The following is a 26,384-nucleotide window of genomic DNA, read 5'->3' as shown; positions in this document are numbered from 1 at the left end:
CGGCGGGAGGGCGGGGGCGGGAGAAGCTGTTGCCGCGCACCTCCCGCTGCCACCATCACTCGTTTCATCGCCGCCCTTCTCCGCGCCTGTCTCTTCCGCGAGGCATTCTTTTCCTGTGTTGCACGACTGCAGCGGGTGGATGGGTGGATGGAGGTACACGAGTGAGCATAAAAGCGCAGACGGGCATGAGTACACAGGAAGAGAAGGAGCAGAAAAGGAAATAAAGGAAAGACACACACACACACACAAACCATCGGCCCAGACACACACCACACACGCACGCATACGCAAGCACCCATCCCCTCCCCCTCCCCCAAAGGTGAGCCGGCCGACCGGACATCACGAGGTGGCATACGGTACCACCTGCGACGTCAGAAGCTCCCCTTCTTCGGCAAATAGCACGATGTTCGCAAAGGCCCCCTCGCACGTCGCGCAGTTCAACACGATTGGCGGCCGCCTCGGCGAAGACGCCGTCGATGCGGCGCCGATGTACTGGTGCGACGCGCCAGCCCCAGCGTGCGGTGCTGATGGCCATACCTGGATGCACTGCGGGAGCTCTGTGAGGGGGGTGCCCCAGACACCACCCCCGGCGAGTGGCCGCTGCCCGCCAAATGAGGAGGTTGGAAAGGTGAACGGTGCCACAGGGCTCTTCAATTTCCGTGATGCAGTGGCGCGCGAGAAGAGCGAACGACTTTCGGGGTTAGTGCCCCTAGACGGAACGCTTGCGCTGGGTTCGTCCTCATCAGTACCAGGAAGCGCGGCGGTCTTTGCGCTCTCAGACGGCAGAGTCGCTGACACTGCGGTCGGCGGGCGAGATCCCACGAGCGAAGTCAAGCGCTGGAAAAAGCGCCGCCTTCCGCGACTGCTGTTGCCGTCGATGGTGGCGGTGACGGCCCCGAGGCTGCTAGCGCCATGGGAAGCGCTCACAGATGTAGGCGCGGCAGTGGGAACAGCCGCAGTTGAGGTGGTCGCTGCGCCAGGCATATCTCGGCGCTGGGCACAGATCCAGCGCGGCATGAACGTTGGGTCGGCGGAAGGCAGTCGACCAGAGCAAGAGGACCATGCCTGACGCGTGTAGGCTTCCAGCCGACTCGACAGCGCCTGGGGGAGGTACTCCTTCACGATGGAGAGGCGAGAATAGCGGTTCTGCTCGGCCGCCACGCGGTCGCGGCACACGTTCTTTGCCTCCTGCTCTGTCTCGCGTGCGCTGGTCGAGAAGATGCTGATGATGTCTGCGCCGTGGACGCACAGTAGGTAGGCGCCGTTGCCGACAAACTGCAGATGATGCACGACCGCCAGTCCTGTTGCAGACGATGCGACAGCCGTGGCTGCCTCCGTGGCCCAGGAGGTCATTGTGCCCGTGTGCGAGGCTGAGGATGGAGGTGAGGAAGCAGCGATAAACAGCCCGCTGGCCGACGCCGGCGTCGCGGTGCCGTGCGACCTCGCCGTATCTCCAGCCGCGGACGCGTTAGCCAGAAGCATTGCACCGGTAGACGACGCCGCCTCTGAACCGCCACTGGAGGCCCTGCCAGACGTTCCCGCCAGCGCTGCATGACCGCGTGCAATGTATCGCGAGACCCCTGGGAGAGACGCCATGACGACTTGAGGCGCTGCCAGGCGTACGCCAACGCGAAACTCACGCAGGAGAACAAAAGCCGCTGCTCCAGCGGAGTCGGCGGAGGGGGAGGAAGGATGGTCGCTGTACGGCGTCGCGATCTCGTGCTGCGGCCCCTGAAGCATCCAAAGGGTGATGCGAGTGGCGTACTCGCTCGACGCGGCGACAAGGGTCACGAGCCCCACACTGCTCGATCCGTCCACCTGACCGCTGCCCATCGAGCCGCCTGTCTGGTCGCCTGCGCCAGCCTCTGTGTCTCGCGACAGCAGCCGCGCAATCGACGAGGGCCAGCCAACGTACAGGGCGAGATTGCAGAGCGGGTTACGATGCGCAGTTCCTTGAGTGGCGATGTGCTGCAGGAAAGAGGTGGTTCGGCCGGTCGTCACGGCGGTGCTGCCGGTGAAGAGATGTGCTTGGCCCTCCGCTGCGTACTCTGTGTCAGGCGCGCTTGCCGAGCTGCTCATGCCTGCGCTGCGGACTGGGCCTGTGTAGCGCACCTCTGGCCCAGAGACATACCGGTGCAGCGCAAATCCCTTGCCCTCTTCTCCCGCCGGCAGCAGCACTAGACTTCGTGCGTAGTCCACCACCACCGGGATGACGGGCAGCGAGACGGCAGCTGTCCGCGTGCCACGGTCTCCGATCTGGCCGCCGGGCCTGCTGGCTAAGGATGCGAACGAGGTCACACGGAGGCCCCCCTCGACGGCGTCGGGTGCGGTGGCCGCACTTGCTGAGCTGGGCGACGTGCCGGGGTCGGGCAGCTTTTCCCACACGCGCACAGGGGCGTTGGCCCAGTCAGCGGTGGCCGCTACAAAGGCATAGCGACTTGCCACAGCGGCAGACAAGGGCAGTGACTGCCGCAGACATGTCCACTCCCGTTCTATCGGATTGGTATACATCCGCAGCTCTGCCGTGGTGAGGACAAAGAGCAGCCGCGCGTCGAGGAAGAGGCGCACCACCGGGTCTGGCATCAGAAGGTGGTGCTGGAGCTCGCCGTCGCGGATAAACTGCACGCATTGCGGCGTTCCCATCGGCGTTGGGCCGCCGCCGACCAACGCCATCCACGTCTGCTCGTAGAGAAACGCCATCACGGCCACGCCGCCACCCTCGAACCCGACGTAGTCGTCCTCGCTCTCCCCTGCGCCGTCGGATGCCCGGCGGCCCGCAGCGGCAGACGACGACGAGGCTGCGGAAGAGGACGCAAAACTGTCCATCCGTTGCACGACAACACGACCAGCGTCGCCGACATTGCTGATGGAGGGGTCGACGTAGATGTCCTCATCCTTGCTCCGCTCCAGCACCGCAGTTGGCTCCTGCGTGAGACGCATGCACTGCGACGGGTGCGTCTCACTCATCATGGCAGGCGCCTCCGCAGGTGCACCGTCGCCGCCAGTAACGTGGCCGGCCTCCATTGCAGTGCCCGAGGCTGCTGCTGCTGGGGAAGGTGCAGTGTGGATTGTAGCTGCTTCGCCTTGCTGCGGATGCAGCGACTTGATGTCCGTCGCCAATTTATCCTTGCGCGAGCTCAGGCTCTGGCGGTCGCGCTTCATGTGTGCAAAGGCACGACCGGCGGTGGTCAAGAAAGAGCCGAGGTCATTCTCGAGGTCCATGGGGAGTCCCCGGTCGTACTCGGAGCTGTCACTGTCCTCCTCGCTGAGTACTTCGTCAGGAAGCAAAGGCGCCGTGGCTCCTGAAGCAGTGGCGTGTCTAGGCGCGTGCGAGCGGTCGGCGGTGCCGTTCGGCGTCACCATGGGTGGTGCGCGAGAGGGTGCTTCCGTTGCCGTCGACTGCGATGGCGAGGAACAAGCAGCCTTCGCAGCTCTCTGCTGCTGCTGCTGCCGCATGCGCTCGCGGATGTGAGAAAAAGTTAGAAGATCGACGTTGTACTGCGGGTCGAGGAGGAGCTGGCTCTGAGCAGGGAGTGCGCGCAACTCGTCTGCCGCGTTTGCAGCAACACCGTGCACCGGCGTCGCCGACCGTTTCTCTTCCTGTGCCATCCACGGCGACACCGTTGACATCGCTGCCGCTGCTTGAGTGCCGCCGCCGCCGTGTGCTTCAGCCGCGGCCGGCGCGCCAACGACGCGGAACACGAGAAAGCCGCGCGTGTGTCCGACGCCGATGCGCGTCCCAGTTTGGTTCAGTATTAGACACAGCGGCGTGAGAATGGCATGGCGGTTTGCCGTGCCCATGGAATCACGAGCGGCACTCTTTTCATTCCCCTCTTCCGCTCCTGCGGCCACACTCCTCGCGGTGCCACTGGACGACGTGAATGCAGAACGCAACGGCGGTACGCCCTGCACCTCGCCATCGGACGAGAGCACTTCCCAGTCGGAGTCGGACATGGTTTTCACGGAGATCGACGCTTCGCTTACGCGTGTGCGTGCGTGTGTGTGTCCGTCTGTGTGCTTGCAGGCACCTTTGGAGACGATTGAGGGCTCTCTCACTTCGTTACCAAGCCTGTATATGCGCGCGACGACGGGCAGGATAATGAGCGCACACGCACCAGCCAGCTAACACACAAGAACTAGCAGTCCACAACTGCAATAAACAGAGAAAATGGTAAGACAACCAAAACAGCAGCAGTAGCAGCAGGTGTGCGGCAGAGCAACAATATGGGGAAGGAAAGCAAGGGTCGATGGGTAAAGTGAATGATGATGATGATGTGCGTGTGCGTGCGCGCCTGTTTCGTGCCTTTCAGCTGTGTAGAAATAGATGCCGTAGAAGCAGCAACAGCGATGGAGAGAAGCACACAAACACCCACCCACCCACAAAAAAAACTCAGAAAAAGAAGGTGAGGGCCTTTTAGAAGCAACAAGAAGGCAGAAGCAAAATACTCAGCACCCGCGCACCTGCAGAGGCTCCCCTTGCGGCGACGTGTGAGAGGGGAGGGGGCGGGGGAGGCAACGCAGTGGAGGGCGCAAGCAGAGAGAGAGAGAAACGAAAGCCTAAGCACGGAGGAAAACGAGTCCAGACACACACACACACACACGCCCACGGACTGATACAGCGAGCGGCAGTAGCAGGCAGCGCTTCGTACCTTTCCACCCTCAGACGAGGGTGTGTGTGTGTGGGGGGTCGATACATGCATTTGCGTGTAGAACGATCATGCACATGTGCGTGCATGCGCGTATGTGCACATGAACAGAAGAGGTAAAGGGATAGAAGGAGGGGCAGCACACAGAGACGGCAGTGACGTGCGAGGAAGAACAACAGGAGTGCAGGGGAGTCGCCCCCGCTCCTTCTCACCGTTGGTACATGGTCCTATTACTGGACTCTGCTTCATGTGAAGATAAGGGAAGAGCTTGGGGAGCGGGGGAAGTGGGCGGCTGCCAAGGTGCATGCCTCTCACATGGTGCTGCGTGAGCTTCATGCTCTAGCTCAGGCTGCATGGGAGAGAGAAAGGAAGGCCTTACGCTGCACGAATCAAGAACCACTTCATACACCCGAGAAGAGGCACGACTCTCCGCAAGAGAGCAGCGATACCAGAGTATTGGGTGACTCAAGGATGCAACATTGGAAGCAACCAGCCATCCACCACCCACCGCTTTTCTCTGCGGCAACCTTCGCCTCCTGTGATGTCCACCTGCTGTGTCCTTCTCGCTCTCCCTCTCTCCGTGCCTTTCTCCGTTTTCTTTTTTGAAAGCGTTTTTTTGAAATTTTGTTTTCGTTTTCGTTTCTCATACGCGCACTGTGTGATGATGATGTACCTACGTGGCATGTATATGTATATGTATATACATGTATATGTTGTTATTTCGCTGTCGTCTTTGCCTCCGCTCATGAGTCGCTTTTTTCTACTCGTGAACATTGCGGATGGCGGGGGCAGGGAGGGGGAGGGGATGTGTGTGGGGTGGGGTGGCGAGGCAGCTTCAGCTCACCTGCCCCGTTGCCACTCCTCTGCGACATGGACTCCCATGGACGTTTACCCAACCAGGAGGCTCTCCCCTCCTCGACGACGTGGTGTGGCGCAGTACAAATGCAAGCACACTCCGCTAAAACGCCGGCGGCTTGCTCGTTGTCGCCACCGATGTCGCCGCTTGCTGGATGTACGCGACCAGGTCCTCGTCGTTCGCGATGCGCGTCGTCCAGCGCTCACCGACTGTCATCATCTTTTCTCCCAGGTACCAGACAGCGTAGCACCGCTTGCGGCGCACCTCGTCCGACTCGACGACGTCCTGCAGCACCATCTGCACCGCGTAGCGCAGCACGCCGTGGATGTCCGCGACGACTGCGTCGTACTCCATGTTGAAGTACTCCGCCATCAACTTACGCGACACACCCTCAGAAGTGAGCCGCGTCTTGTCCGAGAAGGCCTCGTAGATGCGATCCATGCCTGCGAAGATCTTGCGCGTGACAAGCATCTTCGGTGCGTAGAAAGGGCGGATGCCGAGGAAGCGCTGCGCTCCGACAACGTAGGCCTCCCCCACCTCGTAGAGGAGCGGCTTGCCAAAGCATGCCTCGGCCATGTACCGCACAAACCTGTCACAGCGCTCCTCAAAGTCGCGCGAAAAGCAGTTGTACTCGTTGCTTCCGGGGTGCAGCACGAACGGGGATGACGACGATGCCGAAGCCGCCCCGTGGGGCGCTGCTCTGCCCCCGCTCCCCGGCGCACCACCACCGCCGCCAAGCTCTTCCATGATCGAGTTGTGCACCTCACGATCGATGCGGATGCCGGCGGATGCGCCCGTGCCGTTCGTGCTCCGGCGACAACCTGTTGCAGCGGCGGAGCTGCTACGAACCTTACCCGACTTCAAATAGTCTGGCAGGCTGCTGCTAGAGGCGGGGTGAGAGTAAGTGGCGCGGCGACGACTGCCCTCCGCACCACCGGCACCCGTCGACGCGGACGCTCCTCTGTAGTACGGCGTCGTCGGCCGCTGCGCGTGCACGTCAGCGATGGCAGCCAGCTCCACGGCCACCTGCCGCACCCGAATGCACTGCAGCTCCTCCAGCTCGTGAATGGACACGCTCACCTGCGCCTCGTTGCGCAGCGCCCAGTGCGACCGGAGTAGCTCGCCAACCAGCACGCGGCGGAAACCCTCTCCGCCAAACACGCTCTGCACTATCTCCGACGGCGTGCGAGACATGAATTTGCCAAACTTGCTCTCGTGCAGGCGGACAGCTTGCACGCCGCCAAGGTCGTAGGCCTTGCGCTTCTCCGGGTTCGACAGAACTTGGTAGGCGCTTGAGATCTCCTCGAACTTGTGCTGAGCCTCGGCCTTCTCCTCTGGTGACAGTGGCCCGCCAACACTGCGGTGGCTCTGCACGACGTCGGGGTGGAACACCATGGCGAGCTTCTTGTACTGCTTCTTGATCTCCTGCGTGCTGGCGGTGCGGCGCACCTGCAGCACCTCGTACGGATTGCGCATCTGGTTGCTGCCGTCGAGACCTTCTTTATCTGCCGACGCCCCCTGCGGACCACAGGTCCCCTTTGGCATAAACTTGTCCGTCATCATATCCACGCTGAAGCCCATGGAAGCCATGCGGTCGGCCCACTTATGCTGCGTTTTTATCCGCTTGCGGCGGAATTCGGCGCGCCCGATAGTGCGCAGCACGCGCTTCTCGAGCTGCAGCTCGTGGCGAAAGAGGCGTGAGTCAGCCACGGTGCACCGCATCCACCGGCCGCTGAGGGCGTCAAACATGTACTTCCCGGTGATGCTGCTCACTGGTCCGTAGAGGGTGTTGCAGAGGCCTCGGCTAAGGTGAAGCAGTGGTGACACGACCCAGCCGTAGCACAGGAACTCAACCGCCTTGACGAGACCAATGGCGGCACCTCTGCACGCCCCTTGCACAGTGCCGTGGTCCTTTATGCCGCGAAGAGTGCCGAAGACGACACACCCGACGGCGTCCTGCGCGGAGACGACGCTGTTCCACAAGATTTGATACAACGAGATCCAGATGTGGCGCTTCGGGGTGAGATTCAGTCGACTGTAGTAGTTCAACCGATGCAGTGCACGCCTGCGACGGAGGTGGTCGAGGTTGGCGTTAAGGGTGGCAAGATCGGTGCCGTGTGACGGAGCCTCGCCATGGGACGCGCAGCGGCCTGCTTGCCTGGCGCGCGGCCAGAGCACCCGAAGGCTCAAGAAACGCAGCACAGGGTCTGAAGTGCCACACCATGCGGCGTACGGAGAGGCGCGCAGTGCCGCCTCCACCGTCGCTGCAGAGGTGTCCTTGCGTGACGACTTTGCCGCAGCGCCATCGCTTTGCTGCTGGTTGCCTGCCGCCTTCAAGAGCTGCACCACCTTGTCCATTCGAGTCGGACGACCGGAGAAGGTCGCCGGGGCAGTGTCCACGAGCCATTGAGCCCGGTCGCACAGGCAGTACCGGATGCGCCGCAGCTCGGCATCGAGAGCGTCGGCCTTGTGTGCGAGGCGGTGAGCGACGGGCATGTGCTCGTCGCCGTCAGCGTCGCGAAGGGCGGCGAATTCCTCGTCTTCCAGCATCTGATCCTCTTCATCCTCCTTCGTTTGATTGTGGTCGTCGTCGCGTGCATTGCTGCTGCTGCTGCTGCTGCCGTGTGCACCACTCATGGACGTCCTCCAGCTTGTTGTGTACGAGCACGCTCCATGCAGCCGCACTCCACTGCCACCGGCGTTGCTGCCTCTTCTCGCGATAGGACGCGGCAGCCCGCAAACCCAGCGCGGCGCTCTGAGACCCTGCGCCACACAGTTCGCCGAGGTTACACGCAACATGACAACGAAAAGCTGTGAAAGGCTGTCCGATGCTTGTACGCGTTTGTGTGGAGGAGGAGCGCGATGCGCGCGCAAAGTAAATACAACACAGAAGGTACAGCAAAATGGGATGAGTGCCGGGAGAGGCTTGAGGTGCGGGGTTGGGGAGAGAGAGCCCAGGGCGTTGGGAGGGGTTTTGCGATGGGCGGCCCGTCTGCCACGGACACCACAACCGATGCCACCGATGCCATTTGGCATCGCGCATGAGTGAGAAGGAAACAGAAGAAGCAAAAAGAGGAGAGAGGAGAGGGGTGCGGTGCGTGTGGGAGGAAGCGTCAGCTTCCTTCGCCGTCTATCAGAGGCGGGGGGAGGGAAGAGGCGCGTCTGATTCGCCACCGTCCACCCCTTCTCCGCCTTGCACTCTCTCGCTTACTGTCACGGTCACCAGAAGAGACTCCAAGCGGCTACTGCGACACACTCTCGCCTCCCTCCCCCTTCCCCGCCCTGCACGACAGCGTGTCGTGATTTTGTTTTGAGTGTATATCGCATCGTATCACAGCATCCTACTCACGTACACCCACGCAGAGAGACATGCAGACACTCGACCTCACATGAGCACTCGACAGCGACAAGAAAAAAGCAAGGTGAGCACTTCACGCGAGCAGCAACGACCATCACGCAGGCGTGCGCCTCCGTGGCAGAGGGAAGCACAGAACAAAGATGAAAAAAAAATATAAAAACCGACGAGGACGCACTTGCCCGCCTGCAGCGGGCTGCGAGATCAGGAGGAGAGAGAGACGTAAGCGCGCACACCTGCGGAGGGCTGCTGCGGCATGTGTGTGTGTGTGTGAGGGGCGCATTGGGGTGGAAGGGGGAGGGTCGCCGCCGTCTACTGGGAGAGAGTGACACAGATGTCCCGGTAGACCAGCGTGGCCACGAGCGACTCTAGTGCGCGTGTGAGCAGAGCGCTCTCCCCAATACCACTCGCATTATTGTTCGCCTTTGATGCAGGTGAGGACGGTACTGCAGGCACTGGTGCCTCCGCCGCCATGGTGGCCGTTGGCACCGCGGGACACTGGCTGGAGTAGGATGCTGATGCGCTGCTCATTGGACGCGGTGCCGTCTCAGAGGCGTACGTCATGCTGCACATGCTGACCCCCAGCTGCCGGGACACACACCGCAGAGAGGTCATGGCCTGCTCTAGCGCATTCGGCGCTACCACCGGGAAGGCAGACGTGTTCATCACCTTCGCCGTCTGACTGAGCGCAATGCCCACCGACGCAGGCAGCTGCAGCCTTTCGAAACAGTCACCGTGCATCGACGGTGCATGCGGTGCTCTGTCTGTAGCCTGTGGAGACTGTGCCGTAGCGCTGGTCGAAACGCTTGATGGCCGCCGCATCAGGCCCGAGTCGACGGACGACGCCATCGACATGCCAGAGGCGGACAAGGCGGAGTTTTGTGGGGACGGCTTCGCGGCACCCGACCACCCTTCCGCGACTCCGTCCTCTCCGCCGTTGCCTGCTCGGACCTTGAGGTGCAGCATGGACGGTGTTCCCGGCTCGTTATGGGAGAGGCTCGCCTCCTCCAGTGGACTCTTGCCACTGACCAGATACACCGGCGACAGTTTTGGTGCGCCGGGCTCAGCTTCGTTGCTCACTTCCACAACACTAACGGCTGGCTGAGGCACCCCGCAGCTCTGCAGCTGCTGATAGAGCAGTCGAATGTGCTGCCCACCAAACAGCTCCGTGACGCGGTGGCATCGACGCTGCCGCTGATTCTGGCCGCGCAGCTGCAGTGGCCGCGGCACAGAGCACTTGGTCTCTTCAAGGAGGGAGAGGGACACACAGGCGCTCGAGGCGAGCTGGTCTGCATCAGCACCCTGCTGCGCGCTGTCGTCGAGCTCTCGAGACTGCTCTCCGCCGCTGCTGTTGCTGCTGCCCATCTGGGCCACGGGCGCGTCCCCAGCGGAGTCGCAGTTGGGGCCAGGACGCGTGGCGGTGGCGCCACCGCCGGGGGAGGTTCTATCGCCCCCACCCGCACATCTGGAGCTCTGGCGGCGCAGGATGACGATCACGTAGCCGTCGAGGTTGGTGCTTAGCTTTGCCAGCTGCGGCAGAAACTCGGCCATCGTGAAGGGGCGCGAGGTGCCGCCGACCGTGTCGCCGGCGGTAAGTCCAGGGATGATGGCAGTGCCGGCGCCGATACCGCCACCGCGCACATGAGGGGACGAGAGTCCTGGTGATACCATCGACACCGCACTTGGCGCAGCTGCTGTGGCCGCCGTCAACGCGGTTGCACCTGTGACAGCAGACGTGTCAATGGGTATGCCGACGATCTCCACCTGGGTGGAGACAGGCAAGATGTTGACGGCGGTCGCAGTGGCTGCGGTTGCTGCTGGTGCAGCGGCGGTGGCAGTCACCGGCGGCCGCAGCTGGAAATACGTCGTCACCGGCGCCATCATGCGCTCGAACGACGCCGCTGCAGGGCACCCACAGACACGCCGGCAGGCCGCGTTCACATAACTGCCACTGCTGCTGCCTAACCCAACCGGGACTCCACGTTGCCCGGTAGCGCCACACCAATGCGCACCTTCGTTCTGATCCCCTGCCACCGTGTAAGCGCCACTAATCAAAGCAGCCGTGAGAGGCGAGGCCATTACGTCCGGGGGTGCTGCGCCTAGGCCCAGCTGGTACCGCAAAACCATCTCGCGAACCAGTGCCTGACGCTGCGCAGCGTAAGACTCGGGGCCAGTGCCACATAGAGGCGTCACCACGGTTTGTGAGCTCGCACAGTTCGCGGGGTCAGCGAAAAAGCCGCTTGCGCCGGTGGCCCTCGCCCCCAGAGAGAGTCCGCTCCCTCCGGAGGCTGCCGCCGCCGCTGCTGCTGCTGAGGTCGGCGTCGGCGTCGTGCATGCCGTCGTGGCCGGCATAGATGAGAGACGCACCACTGCGCCGACTTGACGAAACAGTGCTCGCAGCACACACACGCCGCTGTCGAGAGCCACGGGCAGCGCCGGTAGTTTGCCCTCCGTGTGCGGCGTTGCTGGCACACCTTCACCGTTCACGGCGAAGGAGGTGGCGGCCTGCGGACCATCCGGAAGACATGAAATCGGCTTGCTTGTTGCCGAGGATGAGGCGACTGCTGCAGCTCCCACCGAAGAGGGCACTGTGGTGACGAGGGAGGCATTCTCGTGGAGAAGGAAAGAGGACAGTGCGGGCGACGAGGCTCGCGCGGCTATGAAAGGGCTCACCGGCGCCGCCGCTTGGAGAGGGAGCTGCGGTAAAAGCCACGCCGCAGGTGCGAGCCCGCGCAGGGCTGCAGCGTCTGTGCTGTTGCCGCTGGCGCAAGCGGCGGCTGTCCCGTCGGCGTCGTCGAAGGTGACGTCATCCACGCGAATCGACAGCTTCGGCCGTCGCGCCGACGTTTTCGTCATAGCCGCTGGCGCCGTATTGCTGTCTGTTGCTTGGTTTTGCTGGTGAGCGTCATACTTCTCGCTTTCCGTGCACTGAGGTGCCGGCGAGGTGATACCGGCTGTTGCGGCGATGGGCGGCGCCTGGACTGCGGTCTGCGTGCCGCTACTCTGGTCGGTGACCGAGCTAGACCGAAGCGCTGTCTCCGCGTCAACATCTGCGTAAGGGTGTGCAGATAGGGTTCCAAACGGGGTCTCTTGATGCTGCTGCGGCGCCTCGGTGCCATCGTTTGCAGCGGCAAGGTCGCGCTCGTCAATCAAGATGACAGCGATGCGCCGCCGTCGACGTGCCAGCGCCACGGCCTGGCGAAGAGGGCCTGGGCTACCATCGATGCTGATGAGGAGCCGACGGGGTGGGGTAACGGTGCGCCGCGCACGCGTCGAGGACGACGATGGCTGCGGTAACTGTGGTTGCGCCGATGCGATCTTGGGTGACTTTATGGCGGGCCGTGCAGACAGTGACAGGATCGAGTCGTCCCCTCTTGCGGATTCGAGGCTAACAGGAGACGTGTACCCGCTCCCGCCCAACCCGGTGCTCGCCTGCACCCCGGCGGCATTCGTGCTGGTCCTTTCGCTCAGCCGCCTGCTGGCAGCGCCACGCGCTTGACAGTGGTCGCGAGTCTGCAAGGGTGATGCCGACGCAGACGATGGCGTGGCCGCCGCCTTCATGGCAGGCAACGTCATCGTCGACAGAGCACGACAGGCAGGTAGTGACACCGACGCTCGAACTCGCGCCCAAATAGAGGACCACGAGGGCAAAGACCTGCTTGACACCGCTGCCGTCGGGCACAACGATGCCGCGGACGGCTTCGAGGTTGCATACCGTGGTGCTTCACAGCCGCGCCGCTGAAGATGGATCCCTATCCTACCATCGGTGCCGAGCAGTTCACTGGAGCTGCAGAATCGTGCGTAGTACCAGAGGGGCAGCTTCGAGCTGCTGTGCAGCGTGGCGGCGGCGTGGGGTGCTTCGTGGGCATCGAGGATGCTGTCCGCGAGATGATCGTAGCACCTGCGACACACGCGGCAGAGGTACCACGTGATGCACCGCACCGAATCCACCTCTACTTTATAGCTTTCGCGGCGGTAGGCGTCGTCGTTGTCGATGATGCTGCCGCTCGCGCTGCCACCGCTGTTGGCGTCGCTACCACGCGCGGTGGCCAAAGCAGTTTCAGCGGAGGCAATGCGTTTCCCTTTGCGCGTCTCCAATGAGCAGTTCAAGGTGCCGCCGTCTCCGGCCGCCACTCCTTGCTGGCTCTGCTGCTGATCATCGTGGTGCTCGAATAGGCAACGGTGATTCAGCAAAGAGTCGGACATGAGTGAGGCACAGCCGCTCGCCCCCCCACCGTGGGTGGCGGAGCTGCCGCGCAGCAGATGCGACGAGAACCCCTGTTCGAAGCCGACCATGACCTCTGGTGTTGCCCATACCTGGGAAGGCACTTCGCCGGTGGCGGTGGAGGGGGAGATGGCGTTGATGCTTGCGGAGTAGAGACTGCTTGACACACGGCGGCTATGATGCACGCTTGGCATTTCCTGAGTGTGGCTGTTTCCTTGCGATGGGGTCCGTGACGGCGGCGGTGCCGCTGACGCGGTGGCCATCGACTTCGCGGAGACAAAGCGGCAGCCGCTGTTTTCCGTTGGCGCATTGCCTTCGTTGCGGGGCCGAGGCGCCGACGGCAGCGCTGGCATCTCGGCCTCCGCGCATGGCGCGTTGAACCGTCCGCTATTGCTGCCGCGGTGATGTACAGTCGCCGTCGTCATGGTCGTCGTGCTGCTGCTGCGGCTGCGCTCCCACTTCCCTGCACCGTCATCTTTGGTGCCCCTCACATGCGCTGGCACGTCGTCTCGCCTTTCGGCGAGCTGCTCCCGTTTCGGTGGCTGGGTCTCCATCGCGGGAGCCCGTTGAGGACCCTGCGGTGACTGGCGGGGCAGCGGCACCGCATACAAAGAGCCGGCAGAGGACGAGCGCGTAAACAGTGTCGCCTCTGCTTCATCGCCGCCAGTGCTGCTGCTGTTGGCCCTGCTGCGCCGTGCCGCGTTCTTCGACGTGACAGAGATGGATGATTTGGCGCCGTTTAGCGACGGAGCGCGGTTTAGCAAGGAGGAGGCGGGGACGGCGGTAGGCGTGACTACACCAGACCTTGCCGGGATCTCAGCAGGTGACCCTCTTGCCGAGCTAGTCTCCACGTGACGAGACCTGGACGGAGGAGGCACCGGTCGCAGCCACAGCCGCTTCTCCGTGCACGCGTCGCAGAAGACGCCGCCGCAGTGGCGGCAGTGATGACGGCGGCAACGAAAGAGCGAAAAAATGGCCTCACACCCCGTGCACCGCGCGGCCGAATGATCGTCGCGCCAAAGACGCGGATGAAGCATGGGTGCGTGCGCGGCGCGTGGGCTCCTGCGCGTATCCCGAGCAAGCGATGAAGGGCACCGGTGAGCTGCCGATGACTGCCAGCGAAGGGCAGAGGGAGCGAGAGGGTGAGGAGCGCGCAAGCAAAAAGAGAAAAGCAGATGGCGAAAGACAGCTGAAGCACGCGCACAAAGAGAAAAAGGCGGGTGCACCAACGCCGCCGCCGGGGGGGGGAGGGAGGGAGGGGAGATATACCAACCAACTAACACGTCAGATAGGAATGACGGAGAGATACTTGGGAAAAAGAGCCGGTGGGAGGGGGGTCTAGACACTCGCACGAGACTAGTCGATAGCTCCCTGAGCTGTACCAAACGATGGGGAGGAGGGGGGGGGTACAGTAGGGGAGGGGGGGTAGGGGTGGAGAGAGAAAAGCACACGCCCACCCACGAATGGAAACAAAGCACGCAAAATGAAGGGAGAGATCGTAGACGGCGGCCAGCAGCGGCGGCCAATCGTACCCGCCTTTTCACGAGGCGACAGAGTAGCAGCGGCAGCAGCAGCAACAGTTATATAATAAGACAAGAAGCAGGGGAATCGGCAGTAGACGACCGGGCGTCTCACGCGTTGTCGTCGCCGCACCCCTCTCCCTCCTCCTCTTCCCTCTCTGTCTCCCTCGTCACGCACAAACACAATGAAGAGAAGCAAAGATGTCCTCTTCTCGATCTTCTTAGCGAACGCGCAAGACCGCTCCTTCAAAGAGAGAGAGACGCCCGCACCGACAAGAGGTGGCCGGTGGTGTGTGGGGGAGAGAAAGAAAGCACTAGGAGGCGAGGGGCAGCACTGATAGCCGTGCTGAGCGGCAGGCACAACGACAACGCCCACGAACACGAAAGAAGCAGAGAAACGGAAAAAACGAAGTGATGATGGATTATGAGCCGCCGAAAAGACCGTGTGCGCACCCACCTGTGGCTAGGCGCGTGCCCGTATGTGGGCGCCTCTCCCTGGCGGCGTGAGCGAGATGCGCACGCTAACAGAAAGGGGAAGAGGACACGACGGGAGAGCGATATGCACTCCCCGAACACGTTCAGCACGAGGCAGGTAATGCACGAACAACAAAGACCCACAACTCCGGCAGCCTCAGCACACGGGTGAGCGTGCGGCTGAAGAGGAAACACACACACACACAGACACAGGGGTGAGGAGCCGACAAAGGCGGAAGAAAGGGCAAAGTATGAATTCGCGACAAGGGAAGGCAGCCACACTCTCCGAGAGAAGGGCAGGGGAAAGACAGGAGGGGGCGGAGGACGGCAATCAGACAAGCGCAGCGGGCCGGTGGGGGGAGGGGGAGGGAGGGAGGCAGGGCGCGCACGACGACAAAAAAAACGAGGAAATACGGGAAAACAAAATGAAAAAAAAAAAAAAAAAGAATGGATGCCTCCTTGTGCACGCCTAGTTAGACGGAGAGACAGACGCGCACACAGACGAGCAGAAATACAGTTTCTCCCAGCTGTGTCACGGCTGCTATGGCGGTGAGCGCAAGAGAAGGAGAGCAGAGGGGTGGGTGGGTGGTGTACACGAGAAGAAGAAAGGAGGGAGGGAGGAAGGATGGGAAGAAGAGGTCGGAGACGCGGGTACGATCAAATGGAAACTGGAGAAGGTACATAGAAGAAAAAGAAAGACAGACGTACACACGGGCGGCTCACGGTAAAGAAGACTGACGGACTGATATATATATATATATATGCGTATGCGTATATATTTATTGATGTATCAAAGGCGGATGCACGGAGAGGTACTTTAGAGAAAGTGAAAAGGAGGAGAAGGAGGGAGGTATTTATGTGTGTGGCAGAAGAGGGGGCAAGGGGGCCTTGATCGGCTCAGACAATACGCGAGGCTCTAAAACAGAGAAGGTATGCACACAGCAGACACACTTCCCTTCGTACACACGCGCGCGCAAGGCAAGCAACAACAAGACGACAGAGAAAGAAAGAGAGCGGGGGAAAAGGGAAGGCGGTGGCCGCGATGACGACGAAGGCATACTACTGATCAACGAAGCGAGGCGATCTCAAGAAAACAACAACTAAAGATAACAGAACACAAAAAAAATGTTGGATGCGAGAGTGCGGTAGTGGGATGGGGTGGGATGTGCGAGGTTAAAGGGAAAGAAAAGACAGAGAGGGTGGGGAAAGGGGGTAATGAAGAACGGCAGCGGGCGGGTGAGGGGTGATGGTGGTGGGAGTATGTGTCTAAGGAACGACAAGACGAAGCAGAAGAAAGCCAACAACAAGATGAACAGACACACACACACACACACACACACGCACAATATATATATATACGGGAAGTCATACAGAGAACTATGCGCTCACACGGACGCTAAAGAAAACAAAGAAGAAACACCTTGCTGACGTACATATAGCGCTTCGACATACACGCAGGCCACGCATGTACCAATCAATGCAGGGGAGGATGATCGCGGGTGGTTGGAAAACCAGCAGAAATCGTTTCCGTCTTTTTTCCTTGTCTTCGATGGATGATGATGAGGGGGAGAAGGGGTGGGGGAGAGGTGAAGAAGGAGTAGGGGGAGAAAAGGAGGTCCACAAGCAGAGAGAGAGGAAGAGAGATGGAAGCACAGATGGAGACAAATTCTTTCACGAAAAGCAGCAGCAGCAGTACAGAGAAAGCCCAAGAAAAAAACGCGCAAAATAAAAATGAAAAGGAGCAAAGTACAAACAAAAACAGAAAAGTGAAGAGACTGAGACAGAGAGGAGAGGCAGAGGGAAGGAGAGAGAGGAGAACGGGGACAAGATGAATGAAACGCAAGCAGATCAACGCACTTGCGACACTGATGCTTAAGAGAGGGGGCGGGAGAGAAAGAAACAGCGAGAACGCTAGTGAAAGAGAAGCAGCAGCAAGTCGGAATACCTGTAACGAGTTAGTACGCGCCGTGATACTCAGAGGAACCTATACAAGAAAGGACCAAATAAGGAAAGGGAGGAAAGAGAGGAGCAGCAGCGGCAGCAGCAACAACGGGATCTGTCGGCCTCTATGGGTACACCCAGCACTCGAAGACAAAACCACGCACTCAATCAGCCACGGCGCAACATAAGTTAGCCAGTAATAACTGCCTCAACGCCAATTGAGAGGAAGACAGGCACACCCCCCACACCCAAACACAGACACACACCGGCGACGATGGCAAACAAAAGCGCAGCTGAACAACGAAGACAACGCGGAATTTGTAAGAGTAAGCAAAGGCTATATATATATATGTGTGTGTATATATATGTGTATATATTCAGAGAGAGAGTGAGCGTAAGAGAGCGAAGTGGTGGTGGTGGGGCAGCTCGGGGAGGGGGAGGGGGCGCGCACACACGACGGTGAAGACAGCTGAAAAAGGGATTCAAAGCAGTAGGCGGCAACAGCGTGCGGGCGGCAGCAAACAAATGGAGGAGAGAAAGGAAAAGATTCCCCGCAACACGTACGCAGAGAAGCAGTAGACTAGGTGGAAGGGCAGGTCGGCAGGTCGGCGCAGGAGAAGAGGGGCGACGTGCCGACGGCTTCCGCTGGGTGTGATTGTTTATGTCTCTCTTCTTTGCCTTCTTTTTTTTGTTTTGCTGTGACGTCCTCTGCGGGAAACTTTGTTTTGTTACGCGTCACTGTCGACGGCACGGGTGTGCGGCAGACGTGGCGGAGGGCTCGAACTGAGCGCGCGTGGGAGGAGGACGAGGAAGAGGGGGAGAGAGAGAGAGACTACTCGAGCCGAGTAAGAAGGAACGCAAACACTGAAAGAGGGAGGGAGAGGGAGGCAGAAAGCATACAGAGAGACGATCAGCACAGCTGGAGTACACACCGAAAAAAACGCCACGCACGCGCACAGCAGAGAGGTCGAGGCGAGAGAAGAAACGAAAAAAAAAGGCAAGCGTTCAAAGGGAAGGGAGGGAGAGGGAGATCGATTCGACACCCGTGAGTGCGTGCGTGCGTGCGCGTCGACGCTTCGTGGGAAGGAGAGACGGCGAGGAGGAAGCAGAGCAAAGCAGGAGACACTAAAGAAGCGTCCCACGGACAACAGGCGTAAACGAAAACAAAGGCAAAGAGGGGGTTGGCAACAAGTAAAAGAACTCTATTTGTTTGTATTGAGCTCGAACACACACACACACACACACAAACACATACACGCACAGACACACAAGAGCAGCGGCTTCAAGTCGGACTCTGCGATCGCGAGTATATATATATATGTGTGTGTGTGTGTATGCGAGTATGATGATGGTGATGTGCGCGTGTATGTGCCGGCTTCGTGCGTGCCGTGCACGGATAGGCTGGGGCGTGGGGCCCAGAATGAGATGTTCAACGGGCGAGTGAAGAAATAACGTAGCTGACCAGCAGCAGCGCACGCGTCTCGGATTCCGTGCTGCGTCGAGAGGGGGTAGGTGGAGGGGTGAAGATATGCACAGAGAGGGAAAAGGCGCTGCTGCACCTTCTTTTTTCTTTTGTTTTCGTCCTTAAAGGCCGAGTTGGAGAGAGCGAGTGAGAAAGCGCAGCTGTGTGTGCATGCACGTGTGCCGATAGAGAGAGAGTCGGCGCCGTATCCGGTGCTGCGAGCGTGCGAGTGTGGCAGCCTCGTATTTCGCTTTTCCCTTTGCTGGTTCGGCCTTCGCTCGCAGCAGGCAGAAGAAGAGGGAAGGGGGAGGGGGAGTGGTGTGGATAAGGAATGCGCTTCGTTCCTGAGGCCGTGTGAAACACGCTCCCGTGCTGCGCTTCTGTTTATCTCTTTGCTCCTGGGAAACCGACGTATACGCGTGCGTGCGTATTGGGGGGGGGGAGGCGGCCACGAAATAGATGAGAGAGAGTGTCAGAGGGCGACAGAGAAAGAGAGCGAGTGACTTACTCATGCGTGCACAAGCAGCGGCACCATGTTTGCCTCAGTTGAAGGAGAAAGGGGGGAGGAAGAAAGGGGAACTTTGCCGAGAGCGGCTGGCACACATCCCCTCACGCTCTCCCCCCACAGACATACGCTCATCAGGTTCATCACCGGTTGTGCGTGGGTTCGACCATCTTCTCACCGCACCCATGTCTGGTAGAAGCTGAAGATGACCTTCAGCGCATGCGGGGGAGATACAGTCGTCGTCTTTGGGAGGAGGGTCAGCCTGCCCTGGCGGACTTTCCGCAATTTTAAAGCACGGGAGAACAAGAAAGAAAAAGCGCGAAGGCTCCCGGAATGCGTTCCTCTCTCATCCCGTGTTCTGTGGGGGGTTTTGCTCGCGTCGATAGAGCTTAGCGATTACACGCACGCGCCGACCCACAGAGAGAGAGAGAGTGAAGTGCACGCGTACACAATAAAAACTGCATCCGTCGACACTCGTTACTCATTGTCCGTCTCCTCGTCCTCCAGACCTCACCTGCCATGACGGCGCACGAAGAGAGCGAGCGAGAGAGGGAAAGGAATGGGCAGTGATGCATCAGATTAAGCGATCGGTTAGTTAGACGCAGTGGAGGCAACACCAACGAACACTAGAGGGCATAGCGCCACACCTGCAGCACACCACCTCTACCCCACACAGGCATGCCTGAAAGCACACCCACAAGCAGAAACCTCCGAATGGAGACTACCTCGCTGAGGCAGCCAGCTTCAGACGCTCGCCAAGGGTCAGCTTCTCAGCGCGGGACTTCTTGCGAATGGCGTGCACCTGCTTGTCGTTGCGCAGGAAAACGTCGGTGCTCTGCCCTGAAACCTCGAACATCGTCACCTGCTTCCCCACTGAACCGACGCCGCCCTTGACGGACTTTGCAGAGTCCCGCTCGGACATCTTCGCACTTACGGCTGCCTTCTGCTGCGGCGGAGCGCGGCGCTTCGCTCGGCCACTGCTCTGCACTCCGCGCAGATGGTGGCGTGCGTCCTCGTCCTCGTCCTCGTCCATTTGTGCAGCAGCAGCCGTGGCGCTGTTCTTGTCGATTTGTCGCTGAACAGCGCGGAGCGCTGCGCGATCACCGCCGCCCTCATAGCTTTCTGCATCGTCCTCCCCGCCAACGTCAGGGACGACGGAGAACATCTCCGCCTCGTAGCGCTCCCGACGTGCGGAGGCTTTGGCGCGCCGCTCGTCGATCGTCTGAAGCAATTTCGCATACTCGGGATTGCGCCGGTCAAGAGCGAAGGAGGAGGCAGCGCCGCCCGCTTTACGGCCAAAGGCACGCGCAAATCGCGGATCCGCCTTCGCGGTCGCCAGTGCCGAGTTGCGCGGCGCTGCCGCTGCGGCATCACCGCCAGCCTGCGCGTCGTCGGCGTCCTCGTCGTTCTCCTTGGCTCGGTGGAAGCGACTGATGCGATCCGCCCACCGCTTGGAATGCCGCTCCTTCGCCTTCGAGGCGACATAGTTGTTGAAGGCTGTGGGGTCCACTACGGCGCGCAGCTCGCGGTACAGCCCGTTCTCGATAAAGGCGCCGTGCATGACAGGACGCACCTTGCCACCTGCAAGGTCCTCGGCGGCGATGCCCAGCGCGTTCATCTCGTCCTTTGAAATGAACGTGAAGTCGTCGTACACCGTCGTCGTCTCCTTCTCTTCCAGCTCCTCCGTCATCACCTCCAGGAAGGAGGCCCAGCGCGGGGCTGCGCCGAGTTGAGGGATAAAGTGCACCTGCACCCGCGGCACGTCGCAGCAGAGAGCGACCACACCGCTGTCGTCGCTCTCGTACGGCGCCACCATGTTGTGCTGACTCTTGAAGAGGGTGAAGTCAGTGATGTCCGCCGGGGCGTCGATTGTCGTGAAGTTGCTGCCGTCGTGCTTGTTCCACACCTTCAGCGAGCGGGTGTCGGCGGAGAGGACGAAGCTGGCCTCGCCAGTGGCGGTGCTCTTGCCATGGAAGAAGTATGTCTTCACAATGGGCAGACTGTTCATGTGGTCCTTCACGAGCAGCGGCTTCTGCAGGCGGACGTCGTACAGCAGTACCTCGCCGCTCTCAAGGCCGCAGGTGAAGAGGAGACCACCGCTTTCTTCCGTGGCGATGTGCCGAACCTCGCACGGCTCATCGATGCCGGAGCTGCTGCCGCTTCCGGCCACCTGCACGCGAGCCACAGCCGCGCCGACACGACTATCCCAGGCCTCGATCGCGCCGTCGCATCCAGCTGTCAACACTACACCACTGACCGGGCCGTGCCGTCCGAACACCTCCACATGATTCACGCCGTCTGCGCTGCTCGTCTGGTAGCTCTCCACAAACGCGCCGGTTTCAAGGTTGATGCGGTAGACCTCCGGCGAGACGCCAGCAGACAAGAGATCCGCCTGGAACTGGTTGTACGCGAGGGAGCGCTGGAGATGCGGCACACGAACCCTGTCTACGATCGCAGAGGTGTGGTGAATGGTGATCTGCCGCCCTTCCCCGCGCAGTGCAAACTTGCGGTAGTCGGGTGAGAGGCACACACCAGAGAGAATGTTCATGTCCGCGTTGAAACTGAACTTCATGCTAAGGTCGTTCACGTCGAAACACTTGAGGCGGTACGGGTAGTCGCCAGCGGCGAAGAGATGCGTTCCATTGGCGCAACGGAAGATACAGCGCGCGCAGTGCGGGAACTCGAGGTCGTGCAGCAGCTCCACGCGGTTCTCCTGCCCTGCCGACGCCCGCTTGTTCTTGCGACGCTCACTGAGCCACTCCGGCAGCGATTTGCCAGCCGTGAGGTTGTACGTCTTCACCGTGTTGTGAAGAGAGACCTGCATGGCTCTCGATTAGCGCGCAGAGCTGTCCTTGCAGTTGTTTCTGTGTGTCTGTGTCTAAAGGTGATGGAGGCGCTGCTGAAAAGCTCTTGGCGATGACCCCCCCTGTCCCCCTCTCTCCCCCGAGAAGGAACACGAAGAAGAAGAGGACAGAGAGATGAGCGGAGGGGAGCTTCCAAGCAAAGCGGGGGCGAGAGGTGCAGCCGTGCTCAGTGACGCGCAAGCACTCCCAGACTGGACTGCGATGGTGCGGGAGGAAGGGTGCCGGGAGGGGTGAGTGATCGGGAAGACATCGACCGCAAAGAGAAAGGGACGCACGCCGGCAGAGAGAGAGGTATAGGAAGAGCGAGATGTCAGCACCATACGCACTTGCTGGTGACGGCGCACGTTTAAGCAGCCAAGGCCGAGGGTTGAAGGAGACACACAGACACCAACACCGATGCAGAGCCGACGGAACACGGAGACAACGGAACAGAGCCGACGCGCCTAGCGTGAGGGATACTTGCCGTATGTCTGCTACGAAACTCATTTTGTTCTGCTACTCTCTCGTAAGGAAGCAGTTGGTTATCACGAGGGTGTGCTGGGCAGTGCGCGCTTACGCGCGCGGCAGGCGGAGGGGAGTAGCCTTGGGTGTATGCATGCATCTCTCTCTCTGTGCATGTGTGTGTCTTGCCGGGGCCCGCAATCGTTTCCGTGCTGCGGGACGTAAGGAGCGCAAAGCGAAGCGAGAAACGCAGCGATGCGATGCAGAGTGGGCCCCGCGCTTGCGCATGGAACGTAAAGGCCGAATGGGGTTGGGGGGGGGGCGAAACGCAAGCGAAGGTAGGCCGTTGGGCTTGCACAGCCTGGGAAGGATAAGACTGGGGAAGGGTAGGACAATGTGAAAGGGGCAGTGAGGGGAGAGTGGAGGTGATGTGAGCCGTAGAATGCAGCCAACCACGTCATTGTCGTACCGATACGCGTTGGCGCGTGTGGTTGCGAGCAGCGACATACACGTGCGGAGAGCCGGAGCAACAACAGCAAGCAAGGGCAAAGCGAGAGGGAGCAGGTAGAGGTGGGACAGTGGAGTGACAGTGAGAGGGGTGGGGGATGACCCCCTTTCATCACTTTGCGATGCATGGCCCGGAGATCGGCTACAGCTGGGCTGTCATGGTCACCCGGGAACGAAGGGACGTCCGAGCGTGCGTGCATCAAGGGGGAGGGCGCAAAATTGTCTTTTTTCATCCTCTCTCAACGCTCGCATAGGACGCCAGAGCCCAGACGCGCGCATCGGCGCACTCGTCAGCTACAAGAGAGGCGGCACACCTGAGGTTGCTCTTCGAAAATGAACATCGTTGAAGGTGAGGGGGGAGGGCGGGTGAGGAAGACGGAACCACGAACCCGACTCACTTTCTCCCTCAAGCGGCTCTTCCCTCCGTCGTTGACGGCATCGTTCCCTGTATCAACTCTGACCCGACGCGTGCGCCGGTATTCGTGGTGCCTGCGCTTGTATCTTTCTCTTTTCGCAGCCTCCTTTCTCTATTTTCCACGCGTATCCGCCTCCTAGTACTACTCTCAGTTTCTCTCTATAGGAGCACTTATGATGCCGTTGGTGGTGCCAGAGCGGCACGAACAGCGAAAGGTGAAGTTCCCCTCCCTCCCCTCTCCCATGAGAAGAAGACCACAAGGGCACCTACATACATGCAGGCCTTTCGAGCCCTCCCCCCTCCCCACCACCGTGGCCGTTTTCCAGGCCTCCACCAGCGCCAGGGCTACAAGCAGATCGCTCGACGGCTTTGCGATGACTTCTTCTCCTTGCGTCGCTGTTTTCCCTCTCTGCTCTCGCTTACCCTGCACACCATCTTCGCTTGCTCTCAGTTGGCGGAGATGTGAAAAAGAAAAGGACGATAAGCGACAGCAACGACTAAAACGACGTTTGCGTTCCCGAGTTACACGCACAACAGACAGACGCGCAGAGTACCATGACTTCACGCACAGCACAGTCGCGAAGAAATATGATGCGCGTTGCGTGTATGGAGAGGTGGTGGTCTTGGTGGTGGGGTGGGTGGGACAGACCGACAGAAAGAAAACAGCGACGAGCAAAAAACAACAACAACATGTAAAAACATGGACCTGAGAAAAAAAAACACGCACACACCGAGACAGAATACACACACACGGGCATGGCGCCATGCCCCTGTGTGTGTGTGTGGGTTCTCTCTCGGTGTGCGGAGAGTGAAGGGCGACCCTTAATAGAATAAGAGGGCGTGCGCCGCGATGGAGGCGCAGAGGCGAGAGGGAGAGCGGAAGGGATATCGGGCGAGGAGGAGGTAGAGGTCGCATGAATGCATACGGAGAGAGGTTGAGGGGGGGGGGGCGGCGCTCACCGACGGAGCTCTCTCACACGCACACATGGATCCAGCCCAAACCTCTCCTCGATTTACTGCTCTCTGCCCTCTCTCCATTCAGCCCAGCCGTGCGCAGTCCTATCTAGCCACCTTAGTCAACGTCTTCGGCGTGGGGGACCCCATCTGAGGGGGCACCGTCCTTAGACCCAGCGCTTGGTGGGGCCTCCATGACACGCTTTTTGTAGAACTCCGACAAGATCGGGTGCGCGATGCCCTCGATCAGCTTCGTCTGCTCCATGTACTCCTCCTTGGTGGCCTCCCGGTTTCTCTCAAGCCAGCTCGAGGCAGCGCTGACGGCGTCCTGGATCTTCTGGCGGTCCCCCTGCGTGATTCCATTCTGCACATCCGGGTCGTCCAGGGTGGCGCGCATGGAGAAGGTGTAGTTTTCCAGCGTGTTGCGCGCCTCGACGCGCTCGCTGTTCATCCTGTCCTCCTCAGCAAACTTCTCGGCCTCCCGCACCATGCTCTCGATCTGCTCCTTGCTCAGACGGCCCGTGTCGTTCTGGATCGTGATGGCCTCCTTTCGACCACCCGACTCTTCGACGGCGCTCACGATGAGGATGCCGTCCGTGTTCACGTCGAAGGTGACGTTGATGCGCGCCTTGCCGCGCGGCATGGGCGGGATGTCGGTCAGCGTGAAGGTGCCGAGGCACTGGCACTGCGAGACCAGCGGACGCTCGCCTTCGTACACCTTGATCACCACGTTACGCTGATTATCGGCGTTGTTCGAGTACGTCTGCGTCTTTTGCACCGGCATCGTCGAGTTGCGCGGGATGAGCACGGACATGACACCGCCGGCTGTCTCCACACCGAGCGAGAGCGGCGTCACGTCAAGCAGCAGCAGCCCGTCCGTCTTGGAGGAATGACCGCCGGCGAGAATGTGCGCCTGCACCGCCGCACCGTACGCAACGGCCTCATCGGGGTTGATGGAGCGGTTCAACTCCTTGCCACCGAAGAACTGCGAGACAATCTGCTGGATCTTTGGGATTCGGGTCGATCCACCGACGAGGACGACGTCGTCCACGTCCTGCGGCTTCATATCCGCATCCGCCAGCACCTTCTTCACCGGCTCCAGGCACTTCTCAAACTGATCGCGGCACATCTCCTCGAAGCGCGCGCGCGTGATCTTCGAGAAGAAGTCGCTGCCCTCGTACAGCGCGTCAATCTCGATGTTTGCTGTCGTGGAGCTGGACAACGTGCGCTTCACGCGCTCGCACGCCGTGCGCAGGCGGCGCGTGGCGCGGGCGTTGCCACGGCAGTCCTTGCCGCAGCGCATCTTGAGCTCAGTGGCGAAGTAGTCGACGAGGCGGTTGTCGAAGTCCTCGCCCCCAAGGTGCGTGTCGCCCGCGGTCGCCTTCACCTCGAACACGCCGGACTCGATCGTCAACAGCGTCACATCGAACGTGCCGCCGCCAAGGTCGAAGATGAGCACGTTCTTCTCTCCCTTGTCTCCCTTGCGGTCCATGCCGTACGCGATAGCGGCGGCGGTGGGCTCGTTGATGATGCGCAGCACGTTGAGGCCAGCGATGGAGCCGGCGTCCTTCGTCGCCTGGCGCTGCGAGTCGTTGAAGTACGCCGGGACGGTGATGACGGCGTCCTTGACGGTCGTGCCGAGGTAGGCCTCCGCCGTCTCCTTCATCTTCTGCAGCACCATAGCCGAGATCTCCTCTGGGAAAAAGGTCTTGGACTGGTTCTGGTACTCGACGCTGATGACCGGCTTGCCGTCCTTGACGGTCACCTTGAAGGGCCAGTGCTTCATGTCCGACTGAAGGTCAGGATCGTCGAACTTGCGGCCGATCATGCGCTTCGCGTCAAACACGGTGTTGCTCGGGTTCATGGCCACCTGGTTCTTCGCGGCATCGCCGATCAGGCGCTCTGTCTCGGTGAAGGCCACATAGGACGGTGTCGTGCGGTTACCCTGGTCGTTGGCAATAATGTCCACCTGCTCGTTCTTGAAGACGCCCACGCACGAGTACGTCGTGCCCAGGTCGATGCCGATGGCGTTGGTAGACGACATGATGGGCGCGCACGGTATCCGCAGCACACTGGTTTAGAAAGAACAACAACAAAAAAAAAACAAGCAAACAACGGGTGAGGGCGAGTCTAAAAATGCGTGTGATAGGGTTCGCCTGACGTAAGCTGCACAGCTCTCAGTGCGTGTCGGGTAGCCTTGTACCTCCTGTATGCGAAGG

General features: G+C 60.5%; 5 protein-coding genes across 5 annotated transcripts; all 5 read right to left on the bottom strand.

Moving 5' to 3' along the window:
• Positions 1-339: 339 nt before the first annotated feature.
• On the bottom strand, positions 340-3,630 carry LDBPK_261260 (hypothetical protein, conserved; the record flags this gene model as incomplete). Its single annotated transcript, XM_003861665.1, has 1 exon — positions 340-3,630. The coding sequence occupies one exon, from the start codon at positions 3,628-3,630 to the stop codon at positions 340-342; it is 3,291 nt and encodes a 1,096-aa protein (XP_003861713.1).
• Positions 3,631-5,604: 1,974 nt separating this feature from the next.
• On the bottom strand, positions 5,605-8,139 carry LDBPK_261250 (hypothetical protein, conserved; the record flags this gene model as incomplete). Its single annotated transcript, XM_003861664.1, has 1 exon — positions 5,605-8,139. One exon carries the CDS (start codon positions 8,137-8,139, stop codon positions 5,605-5,607), a length of 2,535 nt encoding a protein of 844 aa, XP_003861712.1.
• Positions 8,140-9,169: 1,030 nt separating this feature from the next.
• On the bottom strand, positions 9,170-14,119 carry LDBPK_261240 (hypothetical protein, unknown function; the record flags this gene model as incomplete). The annotated part of the gene is made up of 1 exon (XM_003861663.1): positions 9,170-14,119. The coding sequence occupies one exon, from the start codon at positions 14,117-14,119 to the stop codon at positions 9,170-9,172; it is 4,950 nt and encodes a 1,649-aa protein (XP_003861711.1).
• Positions 14,120-19,705: 5,586 nt separating this feature from the next.
• Positions 19,706-21,808, bottom strand: LDBPK_261230 (hypothetical protein, conserved; the record flags this gene model as incomplete). The annotated part of the gene is made up of 1 exon (XM_003861662.1): positions 19,706-21,808. The coding sequence occupies one exon, from the start codon at positions 21,806-21,808 to the stop codon at positions 19,706-19,708; it is 2,103 nt and encodes a 700-aa protein (XP_003861710.1).
• A 2,475-nt stretch (positions 21,809-24,283) lies between these two features.
• LDBPK_261220 (heat shock protein 70-related protein) lies at positions 24,284-26,209 on the bottom strand (the record flags this gene model as incomplete). Its single annotated transcript, XM_003861661.1, has 1 exon — positions 24,284-26,209. One exon carries the CDS (start codon positions 26,207-26,209, stop codon positions 24,284-24,286), a length of 1,926 nt encoding a protein of 641 aa, XP_003861709.1.
• Positions 26,210-26,384: the final 175 nt, after the last annotated feature.

The sequence above is a fragment of the Leishmania donovani genome, chromosome 26 (genome assembly GCF_000227135.1).
Source record: "Leishmania donovani BPK282A1 complete genome, chromosome 26".
NCBI lineage: Eukaryota > Euglenozoa > Kinetoplastea > Trypanosomatida > Trypanosomatidae > Leishmania > Leishmania donovani.
Note: the sequence above shows the minus strand (reverse complement) of the source record. Positions and strands in the feature narration are given on the sequence as shown.